The sequence below is a fragment of the Perca fluviatilis genome, chromosome 8 (assembly GCF_010015445.1).
Source record: "Perca fluviatilis chromosome 8, GENO_Pfluv_1.0, whole genome shotgun sequence".
Lineage (NCBI taxonomy): Eukaryota > Metazoa > Chordata > Actinopteri > Perciformes > Percidae > Perca > Perca fluviatilis.
The window spans coordinates 9,640,699-9,658,801 of record NC_053119.1 but is presented as its reverse complement, the minus strand read 5'-3'; the positions used below and the strand labels follow the sequence as shown (position 1 = coordinate 9,658,801).

General features: G+C 39.6%; 1 protein-coding gene across 3 annotated transcripts in view; it reads right to left on the bottom strand.

Moving 5' to 3' along the window:
* The window catches only part of LOC120563336 (protein inscuteable homolog), a 58,502-nt gene that overhangs the window by 14,530 nt on the left and 25,869 nt on the right, over window positions 1-18,103 (bottom strand). For all 3 annotated transcript variants that reach the window (XM_039807442.1, XM_039807444.1, XM_039807443.1), the window contains exons 3-6: window positions 10,335-10,701; window positions 9,676-9,728; window positions 9,457-9,580; window positions 8,728-8,841 (exon numbers count right to left, since the gene is read on the bottom strand). In XM_039807442.1, the coding sequence (XP_039663376.1) occupies window positions 8,728-8,841; window positions 9,457-9,580; window positions 9,676-9,728; window positions 10,335-10,701 (658 nt within the window). The remainder of the gene's footprint in view (window positions 1-8,727; window positions 8,842-9,456; window positions 9,581-9,675; window positions 9,729-10,334; window positions 10,702-18,103) is intronic.

Here is an 18,103-nt window from a genome sequence, read left to right as displayed (position 1 = left end):
TGTGCATTAGAAAAGTGCATCATAAATCTGCACTGATGCTAAATTGTGATAGGTTCAGTCCACACAACAGTAAAACCGCTTTCAGGCATCACCGTTTGTGTGTGTGTGTGTTTGTGTGTGTGTGTACCATGTGTCTTAGAAATAAGGTAAAGCTCCTAAATACAATGCATTCTAATTAAAATAAGTGTATTAAATGGAGAAATATTTTGAGACTCTGATTTGATATATTTGTTAAGTGGAACAAACTGATTACTGCATGTGAATATGGAACAATAATGACAAACTACTTTTCACGTTATGTATTTGGTTTAACCCGCCCCTCATTTTCACTGTTCTCACAAGCCTTAGTGCTGGCCAGACACATTCTAGTTTCTATTATTTATTTATTCCATCCTCCTAGGACAGTAGACCTTTAGTCCTGGTTGTGTTGCTAAGTTGTGTAGCTCAGGCCTCTGTGGCTGAGTTATGTTAGCATAGTAAGCATATATATGGTAATAGCATGCTAACCGATTGTTAAAACAAGTCATTTTTGGTAATTTCAGTATGCATACTGTCATTATTCACATTAATTAAATAATGACTCAATTAATGTATTAATACATTTGGTTATATATATATATATATATATATATATATATATATATATATATATATATATATATATATATATATATATATATATATATACCTGCAGGTCATGGGTCCAACCCAAACTGGCAAACGGATTTTATAGTAGAGGGGACTCGGACTGTACCATCCTGAATAGAATAGAGGGGGATTGGGGGTTTCATTGGTTTCATTTTGTTATTGGAGGTTGAGGTTTCTTCCGTCAGTATTGTTGGTGTGACTTTAGTCTGTGGCTGCTAACTCAACCCGCCTGGCTCATTGCTGGCCACAGCCACAGTTTAAATGCCCAGAAACAGGTCACACTGTATGTCCTTTAAACCTGCTCCAGGTACTGTATATATGATATTGCAACCATGTGTCCTATAAATTACATGCATATACAACTATTCTGCAACATCAAATATCTGTCAAAAGAAACATGGTGCTCGCTTGATTAACTTTTCTAGTAACATAAAGAGGAAATGTTATTTAACGTATCTGGCAATTCCCAACATGGTTGGTACTGAACGTATCAATTAAATGTTCACTGACAACAAATGTAATCTGTTTCGCCAAATATCCGAACTTGTACTGTAATATCCGTGTGTGGTGACTACAGCATTATTACACCTTTAATGGTTATGTTTAGGCACTTTACAGCACTTGGTTAAGGTCAGGGAAAGATCATGGTGTTGGTTTAATACAGAAAAAGTCCACAGTGACCCAACGTATTTATTAACCAGTATCTTTCCCTAATCTTTGCCATAGTGCTTTTAAAGTGCTACATGTATGTGGTACATAATTGTAGCACTTAATTTACTCAAAAAAACATTGCCTGTGAACATAATGCAGGCAGTGATGATGTTTGACAGTGCAATGAATTGAGAAAACAAATTCTTAATATTTAAACGTGATTTCTAGATAACATAAACACTGTTGCATATCATGTATTTAACATAATGAAGTGCCCATTTTTAAGAATGCCCAGCAACACCACATGATGAGGTGCCTTAAGTTGAGTTCTCATGAAGACAATTGAAGACTGTGTTTGTTGCAATTGGTTCTCTGTACATTTGTGTTAGTTAATGTGGGACAAAAAGGTAGTTAGGATGGGAAAACAACTTTCAGTAAGAGTACAGCTCTTCTGAGACTTTCACAGGCCTGACATTATGCTTCATACCGCCACATTATACACAATACGTCATAATCAGCTCTTGTCTTGAAGCACACATGATTGTGCAAAATGATGGATCAAATTGCTCTTGCTAGACTGTGCTGTGAGAGCCAACAGGTCCCAGCAGATCCAAGCCAATAGCAACATGCTGGTTTTAAAGAGTACAGAGGACCTGGAATGATCAATGGATTTGGCCGCCTTTACTTAGCACGCCTGCCAACCGTAGAACCTATCAAGTGGCTCACATAATTGATCATCTCAGATAAAAACAGCCAAAATATACATATTTCATGAATGGAAAACACTGAGCTGAAAAAAGATGATTTGCCAGCCATAATAGTTGAGCATTTTCTGTTGGATTATGTGTGGTATAAACAAACAAAAATAGCTCCCGTACTGGCTCTGTCTACACCAAAGCACCCCTCTGACAAAAAACACTTGCAGGTATTGAATTGTATTCAGCGTGCAGATAGATAGAATTACCTGGAGGAAGACAAGGCCTGTAACTACCACCATTATCCTAATAAGGCCATTATACTGGGCTGGCATGTCTCATATGCTGCTAAGGCCATGCTGCCGGGGCTCGGAGTGACTAATCATCCTGCCCTCCAGCCTGACCGCTCTCCCCTGTTCGCCGCCTACGCAATATTGTTCCACCATACCTGGAAGAACTGCAAAAACCGACCGACAGTTTTCAGTAAACCTTTTGAAACTCCAGAGACTAGCAGGCTGATTCAAGCTGTTCAGGAGGTTGTTGATCCTGTTGTTATTCTGTGACGCAAATATTGCTCATAGTGTTCGGAAATAAGGTTCAGAGTGAGTCTGTAAAGAAACTCTGAATATTGTAATGGACTTTTGAGCTTTAGTTCTTTGGTTTTAAAGTCATATTTTGTGATATTTACATACATATACATATTTTAAAAAGTAAAAAATTGTATTGAAGTTTTAAAAAAAAGATTTCCAACAAGTTACAACAATGATACCTTTGTATTTGTATCTGCATTTGTCCATTCTAAGGACTTAGGACTGTATTTTAAACAATGCACTTTCACTAAAGCCTGCTTTAATGGTGACAATACTGACCCTACCCACCTGTATGTGACAGGTGAATTAAAGGGGGGCAGAGGTGCAAAACTCCTGCTTAGTTTTCTTTCTTCTTCTTTTTTTTTTATTTAAAATTTTTGACTGTATGTGACAGGTGAATCAAAGGGGGGCAGAAGTGCAAAACTCCTGCTTAGTTTTCTTTCTTCTTCTTTTTTTTTAATTTTAAATTTTTGACTGTATGTGACAGGTGAATCAAAGGGGGGCAGAAGTGCAAAACTCCTGCTTAGTTTCCTTTCTTCTTCTTCTTTTATTTTTAAATTTTAAATTTTTGACTGTGATGTTTTATTGATTTTCTTTTTGCCATGCCATCCACTGCTGTACCCAATTACAGCCTAATTTTTGTGGTCGTCTGATTGGATAATCTAGCTACAATAGCATCTATGTTTACATTAGCCAAATCAAGGCCACATTTACATTGATACGATAGCAAACTCCACACAGCAGCTGTGCGGCATTCATCAAGATCACGGCTACAAGGCGTACACTTTCCTCGCAAAAAAGTAACTTCAATGGTGAATGAAAAACAAATCCAATCCAATTTGATATATTTGGTCGCTGTGTGGGCCTATGTGTTTATGGGTAATTTGTTAGTTAATAGGCTTGTAGCCTATACTGTTATGTGTTCTTTATGGTTATGTCTCACATGGCAGGGTCGGATTGTGCTGGATTGTGCACTCGGCCTATATGATTTATCTTCATCTGAACCTTTTTACTAAATTATTTCGGTAGCATTGATTATTCCTAATTTCCGTGTGTTTCACAGTGTGTATAGTATGCTTAGTTAAACTTTTGATTTCCAATGTGTCGGTCTTCACTGTTAATTTCCTATGGTGCTGAAATGCGTGCGTTTGACTACTTTTTTATAAATCTGTATAACAACAAGTCATGTAGGCTGTGGTTATTGCAGAAGGCTTATCTTGAGGGTGGGGCATTCAACTGTTTTAAGCACCCACTGGCAGAAACATGAATCGGCACCTATGTATGTTTATATTTGGAATTTGAGTAATATTACATATGCTTTATACATGAAATCAAGCAGTAATAAATGAGACTGTGTGGAAGGTTTCACTTTCACCAATCTTATAGCATTTAGCTATCTTTCTTTATTCACAAAAAAAAAAAAAAAAAGAAAGAAAGATAACCTCCAGACAGTTTTATTTAGACAATCATCAGTTTGTAGTAGAAGCTTTCGGTTTGTTTTATCTTTACAGACTTTCTCCTGCTTTTCCTTTTCCAGATCAGTGGGCTTGTCTGTCGTTTCTTTCCTTTCCCCATCAAACAACTTGCAGTTCTATTGTTTCCACTGACTTCATCCTCATTCCTTCAATGAAGCCAACATAACACATTTATCCTCACACTCATGCACTTTGGTACTTGCTCCACTAACATCATCATGTGAAACTTGACTACTTGTGCCTCTCTATCCGTTTGTTTGCATGTGAAGGCCGTCACAGCGTGTAATTTCTTTCCATCTCAGTTTTCGTAAATGAACTCTGTGCTCTGGTCTGTTGTGTTTGCTCACACAATGCCTGCAGCTTCTTGCGGTTGCTGACAGTTTACTTCTTGATTTGCAAACAAAAAGGTTGTTAGCAGGGTGCGATTTGCCCGGGGGGATGCATGGTATTTCCCCCTTTCTGGTCTATATATCTCTGCCTCTGCTAAATTATTTTAAAGTGAAACCACCCTCCAGAGTGGAAATCTTAAAAACGCTCCACCATCGCGCTAAAGGGTAAAAACACAAAAGTCTGCAGCCTCTATTGTTGTGGTGGTTGGCGACCCACCCCATATTTCGTTACATAAATCAAAATATAGAGTGATTAATCGCCCATGGCCACTCCGCCGTTGGGTATCCACAGCCTGCCTATACTTGGTTCGGATTAGAGCTGTAACCGGACCTTAAAAGTTCGCCCCGACAAGGTCCGAGCCCGACAAGTACATTTTGATTGACAGCTTTTTAAAAGCCCAAACCCGTTTACAGCCCGGCATTATTCAAATGTGCGCACGCACACAGCTCTTTTCCCTTTTGTCAAGAATGAGTCAATTTCTCATTATGCACATGGTCAAAAGTTTTCCACACCTCAGACTTTGCTTTCTTTGCCGGTGCAACCAAAATGTAATCGCCAGAGGCTCAGGCCAGACTCCGTTTCACCTCCTCAGCATCCATTTTCGCGCCAATCGAAGCGCATCACCTGACCGCTCATTTACTGCGTAACCCGGAGCGCAAGGGTCCCGTCAGGTTCGGGCAAAGATCTTCAGCTCTAGCCCGGATGGCTTTCAGCTTCGATGATATCTGACTTTTACAGATAGCGTCTTTTTTGTGTGGCTATGACGTCCCTCCAGGTACAGGATACTGCTGAAGAGATTCGGTCCATATGTCTATATATTTTGACTGGCAGGACTCCCAGTCCACGCCCTGTTGTGCCACCTCCTCGTCTGTCCAGACAAAATTGTCAGCTTTCATGTTTTGGTTTCGCGCTACTAGGGAGAGAAGTAGATGGAAGGTTCTACGCAGGCGCGTGGACTTGGTGGTGTTGTGTGGCAGTGCTTCACACTACCACCTAGCCGCCTGGTGTTGATACTACATTGAATTTAACACACTTTTGCGTCACCATATGCACGCAGATATCCCCCCCAAAACGTTCATCTAAACGCGGAATAAAAAGTGATAACGCAACGCCACTTTTGCATTTTCTCTTCAGATCGTTTCCGTCTAAACATAGCCTGAGACAGCACTTGAACAACTTCCTCTGTTGCGCTGTATTTACCAATGTCTCTGCCCTCTCTACCCGCGTAGTTTTGACGAGACACTGCCTCTCACCAGGCCTGAGTTATTGCCATGTCATGCTCTTACAGCCTGCAGTCTAAAGCTCTCAGCGTTAGAAGAGCAAGGACACACACAAGGGGAGTCTGCCAACATGGACACATTTAGATCCGTATCCATCATGACAGCAGGTAAACACTGAGACAGCAAACTCCCCTGTACATCATGACACAGTCGCTCTCTAATATTCCAGCTGCTGTTTGATTTGTGAGGTGGCACATGGCTCAGTATTAAACACTGTCAGCTCATATAACATTTTTCTTTTTAGTGATCTCAGCCCTGCTCTTTTCTGTGTGGAGTTTGTGTGTTCTCGCTGTGTTTGTTGGTGCTTCTGTTTCCTCCCAGAGTCTAAAGACATGCAGGTAAGGAGAAAATGTGAATCTAAATTAACTGAAACTATAACTGTGTTCGATGAATAATGATTGATACTTAAGGAAAGAAAATATTTTGGTGGATTAAGGAACAAATATCACAATGCTTTTTAAGATGAATATGTGATACATTTATTTAGTTTGTTTTATCATTATGAGAGGGTCATCAAATAAAGGCTGGCGTGGATGGTGTTTGACAATCATATGTATAATTTGTTCTGACCTGCTTGGTATACCAGGTGGGTTCAGTTCATTCAGTCGTGACAAATCAGTCACGATAATGCCATTAGTCAGAGTCTAATGAGCTGTGAATTACAGAAAAGTGCTTTAAGGATCCTGTAATAGTATAAACCACACATACATTACGAGGCACTGAGTATAAAACAATGCTAATGTTTTTGAGTTCTTATAATTAGGAAAGAGGTGAGAGACAGTAGATCTCACGCCCTATTTTGTTCACTTCAAGAGACAACATACAAAACTTGTAGTTTTCTTAATTTAGATCTTTGTGCTGCTCTTTTTATTAGTCATGCATACTTTACTTAAACATTTACATTAACATTACATAACAACGATTTATTTAGCTACCACAGAAAGTTACAAATAATCGGTTTCAAACGAATGTATTATTGTGTTCATTTAAAGCTGCTATAATCAATATATTATATTTACAATTTATCAAATTTTTACTTGTATATGAAAGGTCTCGCTGTGACAAACCCACAGAGAATAACCACTGGACTCTTTGCCCTCAATGCTAAGACGTTTTTTAAGTGTCTTTCAGCTCATTGTTTTGGTCTGCAACTTTACAGTTTTGATTCAGTCCCACAGCTCTCATTAGTGCTGTTTACAGCAGCAGGCATGTGTTGTAAGAGCATGACCCACTGTGCTCAACATGTTCTGCAGTCCGCAGACAGACAAAGTTAGCAACTGGCTGGTGAACATAGTGGTGCATTTAGCAGGTAAGAGACAGATGTTTCCCTCGGGAGTTGGTGGAGACCAAAACAGAGTTCAAAGAGAATAGATATTGGATTTACATTCATCAGGTGGCCAGAAACACCACTTCAAATTAATGCTGGTGATGCTGTATGTGTAAAAAGGCAACTGTTTCCTAACAAGTTGTCATAACTTTACATGGTAAATATACAGTATGCCAATGTTGTCTTAACAGCTACACAACCAAAGTATCAATCAATGTATAAATAAATAAATAAATATAAATACCCAAATATTTCATTTGATAAAAAAATTAATTTAGTTCATGTTTGAATCCTCAAAGTATGAATGTGTTGATTGCATTTGAATCCTTCTACAAATCCCAGGGGATGACTTCATGACCTGACAACTGCCCTGATTGATGTGGAAGTTAGCAACAAATGACAAGCAAAATGAGCAAAAGGAAATGTTGTTGTCATCACTGCAAATGACAAGTTAATACCTAATTATCACACATTTCCCCTGAGGAGCTGCCCCCGCCTTAAACTGTCTGGTATCCATTATGCTGTTTAACATTGTTAAACCCATCTGGTACTTCCAGCATATATACACAATGATTCATCTCTATTTAGCATGCTGCCTGCTTCACTACCACACATTACACCTAACTCCTTTCTCTTCACACACAAAACACCACTCACTAAATTATCAACAGCAACACTGGTAAATAAATTGAAAAGGTGGAGATATCAGGTGCCCACCCAAATATTTAAATGGCTCATTGCCATTTTTCAAAACAAGTGCAAAAGTAGTCAGCAGGCTGTGGAAAATGATACTGAGTGAAGATCTCAGATATGAGCCAGAGGATACGCACTACTGTAAAAAGGGTGTGTATGTGGGAGCGTGACAGACTGACTGGTGCTAGCTAATTAATTCAGATGGCAGGTGGAGGATGTTTTGTATTGGGTATTCATTAGCAGCCATTGGCAGGCAGGTTTCCTTCAAATGACTCTCTGAGGGCTCAGCCAGCGGCGTGACTGTAAGAGTTAAGAAAGAACGGATTGAAAGGGAAAAGACGCCTGAGCGACCTGCATTTGTGACCAATGCTCAATCCTAATGGGAGCTGACAGTATTGATCTGACAATCTGGCAGCAAAGCAGGTGTGTGTTATTCTGTGTGTAATATTCTGTGTGTCTGGGCGAGCAGGAAGAGTCTTATCAAGAGTATCCTGGAAGCAGTTGGTTAACTAATGGCCAATTGAGACTTGCTGTCTGGTCTGACTTGTCTTATCTTACAGTTAAATAGCTTTTTAGAGGCATGCATAAAGAGATATCTGCAGGTCTGCTGGCCTGGATGATGAACACTGGCAAAAGGTGGAACTGATCATAGCAGGGGTGTGTCTAGAATCAAGCAAGGGGTGGAGATGTAGTATCAAATGAAGCTGCTTCTGCCAAAGACTGGGTGGGAGGGCCGTGTGAAAATCGCAAACCTAAGAAGATAATACATCATGCCGCCGACTTGTGACTGACGTCAATATCTCAGACCTCACAGGTTTTTGCACAATGAAATGCATCAGTGGAGACGGGTTCATCTTAGACACATATATGTCATTGTAATCATTAGCCAAATCAGACTCATGGCCAAGGTGGTACAACTAATGTCAGCACAGGATGAAAGCAGTACAGTACAGAGTCCACTCGTACGTCCCACAGTACCTTGGCAATGATGCTGCAGAGCTGAGGTCCGTCCTGGGTGAGGGACAGCAGGTTGCTGATGGCACTGCCGATGGTGTGAACGCTGTCCGATGAGTCAATCTGTTTGATCAGGAGCTGCAAGGGAGATCAAACATTGTACACATTTTTATTACGGACCCAGAAATGCAATTCACATTGTCAGTATCTGTTGCTTTTGAATGCTGTTTAAGTGTCTTTATAGAGGTCATTTTTTAAAGTGGTTTTAAAGACACTACTTGCAGGACTTTTCTGCTATCATGGCATCTTTTATATTATCCTTGTTTGTTTGAAGTCTGTTGTTTTCCATGGCGCCAATCTCAGAAACAGTTGCAGGATAATTGGATTTTTTTACATCCTATGCTTCATTTCATAAATCCCAAATGATATCAGTAGATAGCATGGATAAAAGGCTGTGTTTATTAGAGAAACACTTAAATCACAGTGTGTTTGTGGAATCCAGTGAATGGTAAAAGTAAAATCCAAGATACAGATAGATACAGATGACAATTAATTACTATAAAGTTTCCATTATTTTATGTTGGTTCACCATTATTATTCCTGAAGACAAAATGGGGTTCAAATGCACCAAAGACTAAGTTACAAAATCTGTAGTGATGGATTTCAACATCTGATGGAGCACATTTGGAGGAAAAAAATAGGAATATATTGGGTAAATATTTTAGAGTTGGGAGTTATGATTCAGTTACATACCCGGATCTCATTGGCTAATGCCATGTCAATCATGTTGCTGAAGGAATCACTGACATCTGTAAGGATCTCATGGATGGCCTCCCTCATGGACTTCAGAAAGAACTCATCATCGGTATGAAGGCACCTGTGTGTGAAGGGACATTTTGGATTATGTTCCACATAAATCCAGCTGTTTACTATTTTTTCTCATGATTTTCTATTTGCATTTAAGAGTCTTACCTCTCTGTAATATTGGTCAGTTCCATACACTTTTCCAGCAGAGATTTTTCATACTGCAAGAAAAGGAAAAGGAGAAAAACATGATGCTGTGATGACATTAATGGCTTTGTACCAAGATGTATTCGATATAATTTGACTTCAGCACAACATTACTGCATTTCCTTAGGTGTCAGTATCAGATTTTTCAAGATGTATGACATTTTGATCATTAATATAGCAAGTTTTCAAAGGGCAAATGTGTTCAGCTGTTTATCAACAGACCAGCCCTTATGATTGGGGAAGTCTATAATAAAACGGATAACATCCATTTATTTATGGAGGAAATATGATAACAACTAAATATAGGTTTTTATTGAAAGTGGGCATAAACGTCACATTTAATTTCAGCAGTGACACCGCGGCCACTTGATGGCCAATTGATGGCTTCTCTATCCCTGCTGTTAGACTGATATGCCCAGGCTAAATATAAATGGCTCTTATTATAAAATTAGACTTTTTAAGTAACTGCATGAAAAAGTCCAAATTATATATTAATTGGTGTGGCAGGAAGTCTCAGTGCCTGATTTGTAACTTCCTATTTTGTAACTTTGATGCTTTTAAGGCTGGTAAGGATCCCAAACTGGCTTCACATGCTAACTTCTTCCACAACCCACAGTCACCTTCTGCATCTCAGGCGGTGTGCTTCGGGCGGCGCCATACTCGTGCACCAGTGAGCGCACGTGGCAGTTTGCCCTCACGGCGGTGCTATGGACCCTCTGCCAGCGTCCCTTCTCTAGTCGCTGGAACATCTTCCCGAGCTCCGTGCTGACCACCAATGCTCGGCGGAGCAGCGTCTGCAGGTTGTTCCTGGCCACATGATCCCCTGCACCGACCCCAGAGGCCACAATCAGCTCTCCCTGCTGGCCGTCCTCCTCCACCCCGATGGGTTTGGCCTGGAGGACACACATACACTCTACCTCCGTCATGTGCCGGAGGTCCTCCATCCAGCGCTGGACCGAGTCAACCTGGAGAGACTGCATGCGGGTACTGTGGGAGAAATGAACACACGTCAGACATAGTTTATTCATTTTGGAGATGTGTCACAGGGGTTTAATAGAAGGAGAGAGCTGTGTATGAGTACAGGCTAAAAGTAGAAAAAATACAGGACAGAGATGTGGATTTAAACTTAAGATGGTTGATTTTACAGGCACACACAAACCTTTAAAATGCATCAAATGTTCCAGTTTTAAACTAAGTTGGAGATAGTTTGCCCGTATGGATTTTGCCCGTATGGATTGTCTTTTCTTTTCATATTTGGATATATTCGGGCTGTTTATGTGGATCAATGGCCTACATCAAAATAAGGTAATACAGATCAGAGTTCATTCGCCTTTATTGATCGGTGTACGCAGAGAAAATTCATTCCCTGCTAACGAGTTGATTTGCCAATAGAAAATCTATTTTAAATTGACTGTATGGTTTCATAGTAGTTGCTCATTATTGATAGAAAAATAAAAAGTACAAATTACTGCACAAACAGAGCCACACTAGATCAACGTACTCAGTATCACACAGATACTGTGTGTGTGCATGTTGAGGACAGTATCGTCTGAGATCCGGGAAGTCATTTGTGCTGACAGGCCTGGTGACTAAAGCTTGAACTGATTTATATGAGAAAACTTTAATCATCTTTGCCTCCTCCACAAGAAATAACATGCTTAATCAGTAGAACATTAAAAAAGTGGTTACTCATAAATTCAAACTGGTTGTTAGGACAATGGCAAATAATTTAACTTGGCCGTGCCTACCTTGTAGCCTAATCTCTTTAGCCTATATTATTCCTCCTTCTCCTGTTTTCTTTAAGAAAGTATAGGTTTGGTATGATAAAACCAAATAATAAGAGATTTTGTATTCAACGAGTTTTGAGGGTGTGTCTGCATTTTATGCTTTTATTTGGATAGGACAGCTTATACTCGAAAGAGGAGAGAGAAGGGGAACGACATGCAGCAAAGGGCCGCAGGTCGGAGTCGAACCCCCGGCTGCTGCGCCGGGGAGTAAACCTCTATACATATATGGGCGCCCGCTCTACTAGGTGTGCTAACCAGGTGCCCGGGTGTGTCTTTTTTTTAATGGCATTTCCAAAACCAAAAAGACAAGAGCAAAAGTGTAGGATATGGATTTAACTGTGTGTTTGTCTGGTCCAGACACTAAAATTAGCATGCCTAGCTAACCAGTTACCTACAGTAGTAACCAAGTGTTACTTCCAACACCAACAACGTTAGCATAAATTTAACAAACTACATTATTATGTTGGGATACAAGGTACACATGGTTATGCAGCATTATACCGTACTTATCTTTATTTACATACATTTCATCAACTGGTGTGGTTGCTGACTTTTTTCCTGGGACCTGGAGGCTTTAGCCTTGGTCTGTTTCTTTCAGTCTAAATTAGCATGATATAGGTTAACATAAAGTATGTAGCCATCACATTCATACCTTTTTTGCATAGTTGTTATTGTTAAACGAGTTAGCTGGAAACAATTCAAAGTCATGTGGAGACAGTAGAGTTTTCAATCCACTCACAGAGTTCATGTTAGTAAGCTAGCTAGCATAGCTAATACAAACTGGCAGCGTTGGAATTTTAGTCGGAAACAGCGGCGGTCGCTGACTAAACATGCAAAGTCTTTTTTTCTACTGCTATCTTAAATCAAGGACCTATTGTTTCAAAATGCCTGGGAATGTTATGTGGAAAATCTTCCACCGCTATCATTGTAAACTGCCTACGTACCATGCTAAACTGGAAAGCTTAACAGGTGTAACAACAGTAATTAAACGTGATGGGTTTGGACAGGGGTCAATTATAAAATATGAATCTGAGAGGAATTAGTTGTTAATTTAACGTTAAAATTAAATGTTGGATATAAAATGCTGTTTTTGATGAGTGCAAGTATGCGTGACTTATGTGGGTCAGTCCTACTAAAATGATCATTTGAGCCCTCATACATGCAAATAAAAATCACACTCCTCTCTACAATAAAATTCCATTTACCACGTAATATAACTGAAACGCTAAAACCACCACGGCATTCCTAAAATTAATGATGTGTACTCGAGATCAGTTATCCACCAATTGGTTTCTACACTTGTTAGTTTAAGCATTTCCCCAAAGTCCCTGAGACGGCTGCGCAGAGCAAACACTCCTCCCCACTTCAATCTATCCCAGCACTGACCCTAATGAACGCAGGCTTAAGGGGGCAAGCCAGAGTCCTGCATCCAGTGAGCCAAAGATCCCTAAAAGTGGACAGGTCGATGCCTACCATAGCCACCTCTGCCTTGAGTCAACACATGGGAAAGGGACTCTAATGAAGCTTGATATATTTCCTCTTGAAGCTCACTGGAGACATTGGGATATTGCATTGGTATTGAATATTGGTTGACCTGGCTGGTTTAAGAGGAGCATTGTTACTTTGTTTACACTCAAAAACAAAGATTTATCATTGACCAGCAAAAAAAGATCTCATTAAAAAGTGAAAAAGATTAACTCGGGTGACACGAAAGGACATGAACATAAACTGCAGCCAGTTCTATTAATAAAAAAAGAGTCACCGGGAGAATGCACAAATTATTGTGCCATCTGTATCTATTTTAGGTGAAGCCTTTCTGTATCTATTTTAGGTGAAGCCTAAAATTTAATTTGATGTTCCCTTTAAATAAACAATCAAAACTTAAATCAGAAAGCATATTCTTTCCTGCAACTCAGAGCATTCAGTTAATATGTTTCAGAAATATTGAGTATGGAGACCAAATGCACACACTGACACATGCACAAATGCACATACTGCATATGTATATAAATGTTGTATGTGGAATAACAATGCAAAAAGTAGTCAAATCTGTAGGATGCAGACTGAGGAAGCTCACCAGTTCAAAACTCTCTCCAGCAAATGAATCTCCCTCAATTTGGAAAAGGATGAAGATGTAATTAGCTGTGAATGTAGACTAGAATAAATAACACAGTGTTACACAGTGCAGTAATCATTAATACGGAGCTTGTTCTGCTAAGTGGGGTAAATGGTTTCATAGTGATCATCGTGACTCCTGAAAATGGATGACATATGAGTTTTGGTTTAAATCTAGGCAATTAAAGAAAATAATTTCTCCTAAATGTTCCTCGCAAATAAAAAACAGCTAGACCCCGCTTCAGTTTTTTTTCTCACATTCGAAAAACCTCTTAAAAACCACTCCAGTTCTCAAAATGTCCTTTTGTTAGAGATTAATCGCACAGTTGTGAATAACATAGTGGCTCAAACTAAGTGAGTCAAATTAGCCACAAAGAGCTTGATCACCAGTCACTGAAGAGCAGTTGGAAAGAGCTCTCACTTCTTAATTGGCATCATCTCCGTATACATTACACCCAATCAACCTACACATTTTTGGAAGACTAAACTGGATGACACAGAAACAGAGAAAATGTCCAGATTTGGTTATCATAAATTTCTATTATGTTTATCAGGTATTATGTATTTCCTAATAGCGCCAAAGTGACACTATGAGTCTGAAAATGTATAAACAAACAACCAAATCAATCTAAAATGTGCATCAATATGCAAAACTCTTTGTATCAAAGCCAATGTGGCCATTTCAAACTCCTTTTCCACAGTTATATAACAGCATCACATGAGGATGAACCCGTCTTGATTAACACGCCCATCAAGCCACAAAACCCCTCACCACGGGCAGAAAAAAAAAGATGATAATAATAGGCTTGTTTTCCAAAGGAGGGGAAGCGGTGCACTTCAGCTAGCAGGGAATGACAAATATTTACATGCGGGGCCAAGAGAGGGTCAGGAAACAGCAGCTCTATTATCCCAGACAGGGATCCTGATGTGGAGATGAAACATCACTCGTTCTCATCTGCTGGTGGCTGTCAGTAAACTGAGCAGCGGTGGCAACAGCAGAGATAGGCGCTGGTTTGTAAGAGATGTCACTGTTTTTTTTGTTGTTTTTTTAAAATGGCATTGCAAGATTTAAACATGTTTTTGTACCAGGCTTGGAAGTCTGTTCATTTTTGTTTGGTTTTAATATCAAATGATCTCTTTGTATTATGATTAGATTCAACTGAGATACTGTTAGTTTTGGATTTTGTCATACTAACGAAACATTATTAAACCAAAGTGAATTGAAAATACCTGTAATGCTCATCTGAAGTGCACTGACTAAAATTGAATTAGGGCAAAGGGACTGCAATGCAATGCGTCCTAAAAAAAATAAAGAAATGGAAGATGAATTAAATCAATCTGAAAATTGGAATTGTAGTGGGTAAACATTGCATAAAAACAAAATCTAAAAAAAATCTAAAAAGATTAAAAAAGGATCAAAAAGAAGAATTACATAACCTTTGTACAGGAACATGGTGCGACTGCGATAAAGGTTTAATCCTGTACAGATTTACAAAGGGAATCAAGCTTGTGTGCTGTGTTACTGCTCACTCTTCCTGTAACACATCAGGCAAAAATGATAACTTGAGTTTTTAAATTATTGACTTTTTCAACTTTTCCTGTGCTAGAGAGCCATAAAGAGAGTTGTTCTGCTGGATGAGTCACTGAGAGGCTGCTGCACTGACTGTTCAGCTCCACAATCATCTGTCCTACAAACTACACATTTATGAAAGAGTTTGTAGTTAGGCATGTAGTTGTAATGCTTAGTTGTTAATGGCAGAGGGGGGGTGGGGATACTGTGTATTTACAATATAACACTACAGTATATCCATTTAATTTACATTTCATTACATTGCACTGACTTGCATTGGACTTTGTTTGATATGTGGCTTGGTTTTCTGACATTTCTGTATTATGTCAGAAAACCAATGAAAAGGATATATCAGACCCTTTACAGGAAAGTCTGACTGGATGGTGACATGCTCGAGTCGGAAACTCTTAATTATGATAACTCTGGTATGATGAGAATGCAGCATAAGGTCTCCTGTACACTGCCTGCATGGCGTGAGCGTGGTGTTTCTGTTGCGTGTCAGTTTCGTGGCGTTTTGTATGTCTTTGCACACCAGAAATGTGTCTGACGCGGCACTGCTGCTGCTGCTAGCCTTGTCTGTACACATGTATGTTTCCCATTGATAAAATGAAATAATAGCAGTAGTATACTTCATTAGCCTAGAAATCTAGACGCACCCTAGTGGCAGCAAATGTAATTTGCAGCCAGGGTCAGTCTAGCATCTCTCCGTTGGCTTGCGAGCTGGAAAAAAAAATGTCTGGTCAGGCCAATCACATCGTGTATAGAGTTGGTTGTCGGGCTTAACATAAGGATTGTGACGGTTCCGCATGAATTCCCTGGTACTTTAAAAAACAAAGAAGATGGCTGTCTTTCCAATCGGCTTTGGCCGCGACTCTGGAAGAATTAAGTTAAGTTAAGCACTGAAGTCATTCTTAAAAAAGGAAGATGTGTTCAGAGTTTTGCCAAGGTGGAGGGTGGGGGTGTGGCCTTGACCAACTACCACTTTTCTCGTTTGAAAGCCATGATGTCTCTCTCTCTCTCTCTCATGGGTGGACCAAATTCTCTGGGCAGGCAAAGCAGAGAAAGGGGAGGTAACCTTGCTTTTTATGACCTCATAAGGAGCAAGATTCCAGATCGGCCCATCTGAGCTTTCATTTTCTCAAAGGCAGAGCAGAACAATTTGCATGAAAGTAATTGCTATTTAGAATGGCTTGCTGGTTAAAGCAGTGGCTCATCGCAGATGTGATATTCAGACATTCTCCAGAACATAAAGTAAAAGATTTCATATTCAAGTGTAAAATGTTATTCATATAACAGTAACCCAGTACATTTTCAAAAAGCTTCACTCTGTAACATGCGGCTGCTTTAAAGATGGAATCATCTGCTGACAGCTGGAGGAAACCCTCGCTTAGGAAAGAACAAGAAAGACACAAAAGTAAAACTTGGTGTAGCACACATGTAGACAGAATCCCTCATCACAGGATGTGAGTCACTTTGTTTGAGGCTAAAAACAGCAACCGTTTACGCATGGAAACACACAGTAAGCACTAAAACCCTTAGCGTGGGCTGTCTGTGGGTCATTCGCTAATCGCATCTTGAAGATAATGAAAATAAATGACCATATATATATATGTGTGTGCTTTAAACCATAGTGATAGTCACATCTTTGCCCAACACCCAGCTCACAGCGGGGCACAGCGAGCAGCAGACGGCAGGTTTGAAACCAAGCAGTAGCACCTGTTGTCGCTCAAGCGTAGCTGTTATTGCACAGCAGGAACTAGTTTGTTCTTCAGGGGTGCTTGCCCATTACTAGGCTTGTTCTACATATCACTAGAGGCTTTAAGTGATTTAGAAACTATGTACAACACTTCATAGCTCATGAGCACAGGTTGAGTATGCCTGCTTCTCTTCGCTCTCACTGATGTTTTGAATTAAAGTAAAGACGCCCTGTGTGGCTCAGTGAGTCCGGTTTAAGGAAAGTGTGTGAAATTAACATGTCGTAAAATACAGATAAGGGGCTCCACAGTTAGGACTTTGAGGAAGAAAATACTAGAAAGGGGGCTAGTTCTACATTGAGTTTTAGGGTTTGGTGAAAGGTGTAAATGTGATTTAAAAGCTGAAACAATTTGACTATTTTGACACTCACATTTTTCAATGCCAAACATTCTCTTAATTGTGAGAATGTGCATGCTTTTCAAAACAAGCAATATGATGATGGGCATATTTTCTGGGGCAAACGATTAATCAATTAATTGAGTAAATAATCACACATTAAAATAATCATTTGTTGCAGCCCTATTTTATTAATTTAAGTGATTGGTTTGACGTTTCATTTCAAGGATTGTTCAGGTGCCGCTGGAAATTCCGCCAGATGTCCCTCATTTCGGCCAGATGTCCGTTACCTTCGGCTTTCTTGGTGTTAGCATTTTAAACATAGTGGATTTATGAGGATTATGGTTAACTGCTCCTCAGATCTCTGCAGGGTAAATCCAGACAGCTAGCTAGACTGTCCAATCTGAGTTTTTTGTTGCACAACTAAAAGGCAAGGCAAGGCAGCTTTATTTGTATAGCACATTTCAGCAACAGGGCAATTAAAAGTGCTTTCCATAAAACATTAAAGAGCAGTTAAAAACAATTAAAAATATAAAAGCAGTTAAAATACGAGATTTTAGGCTGCTAGTATGGGACGATGTATAAACCGTTGCTCTATACACGTAATCCACCCGCAATCCTTGTCGTTCCCAGAACGGGCCGGTCCCACCGGTCCTACTTTTTAATTCTCTTTATATGCTTATATAGATTGTCGTACAGTTTCAACAATGCAACATCAGTATAAGAAATGAACAATTATTTAAAGAAAGGCAACATCAAAAAGAAAGGTCTTCAGCCTTGATTTTTGCCTTGACAACTTTTGAACGTACACGTTCCACCAAAACAA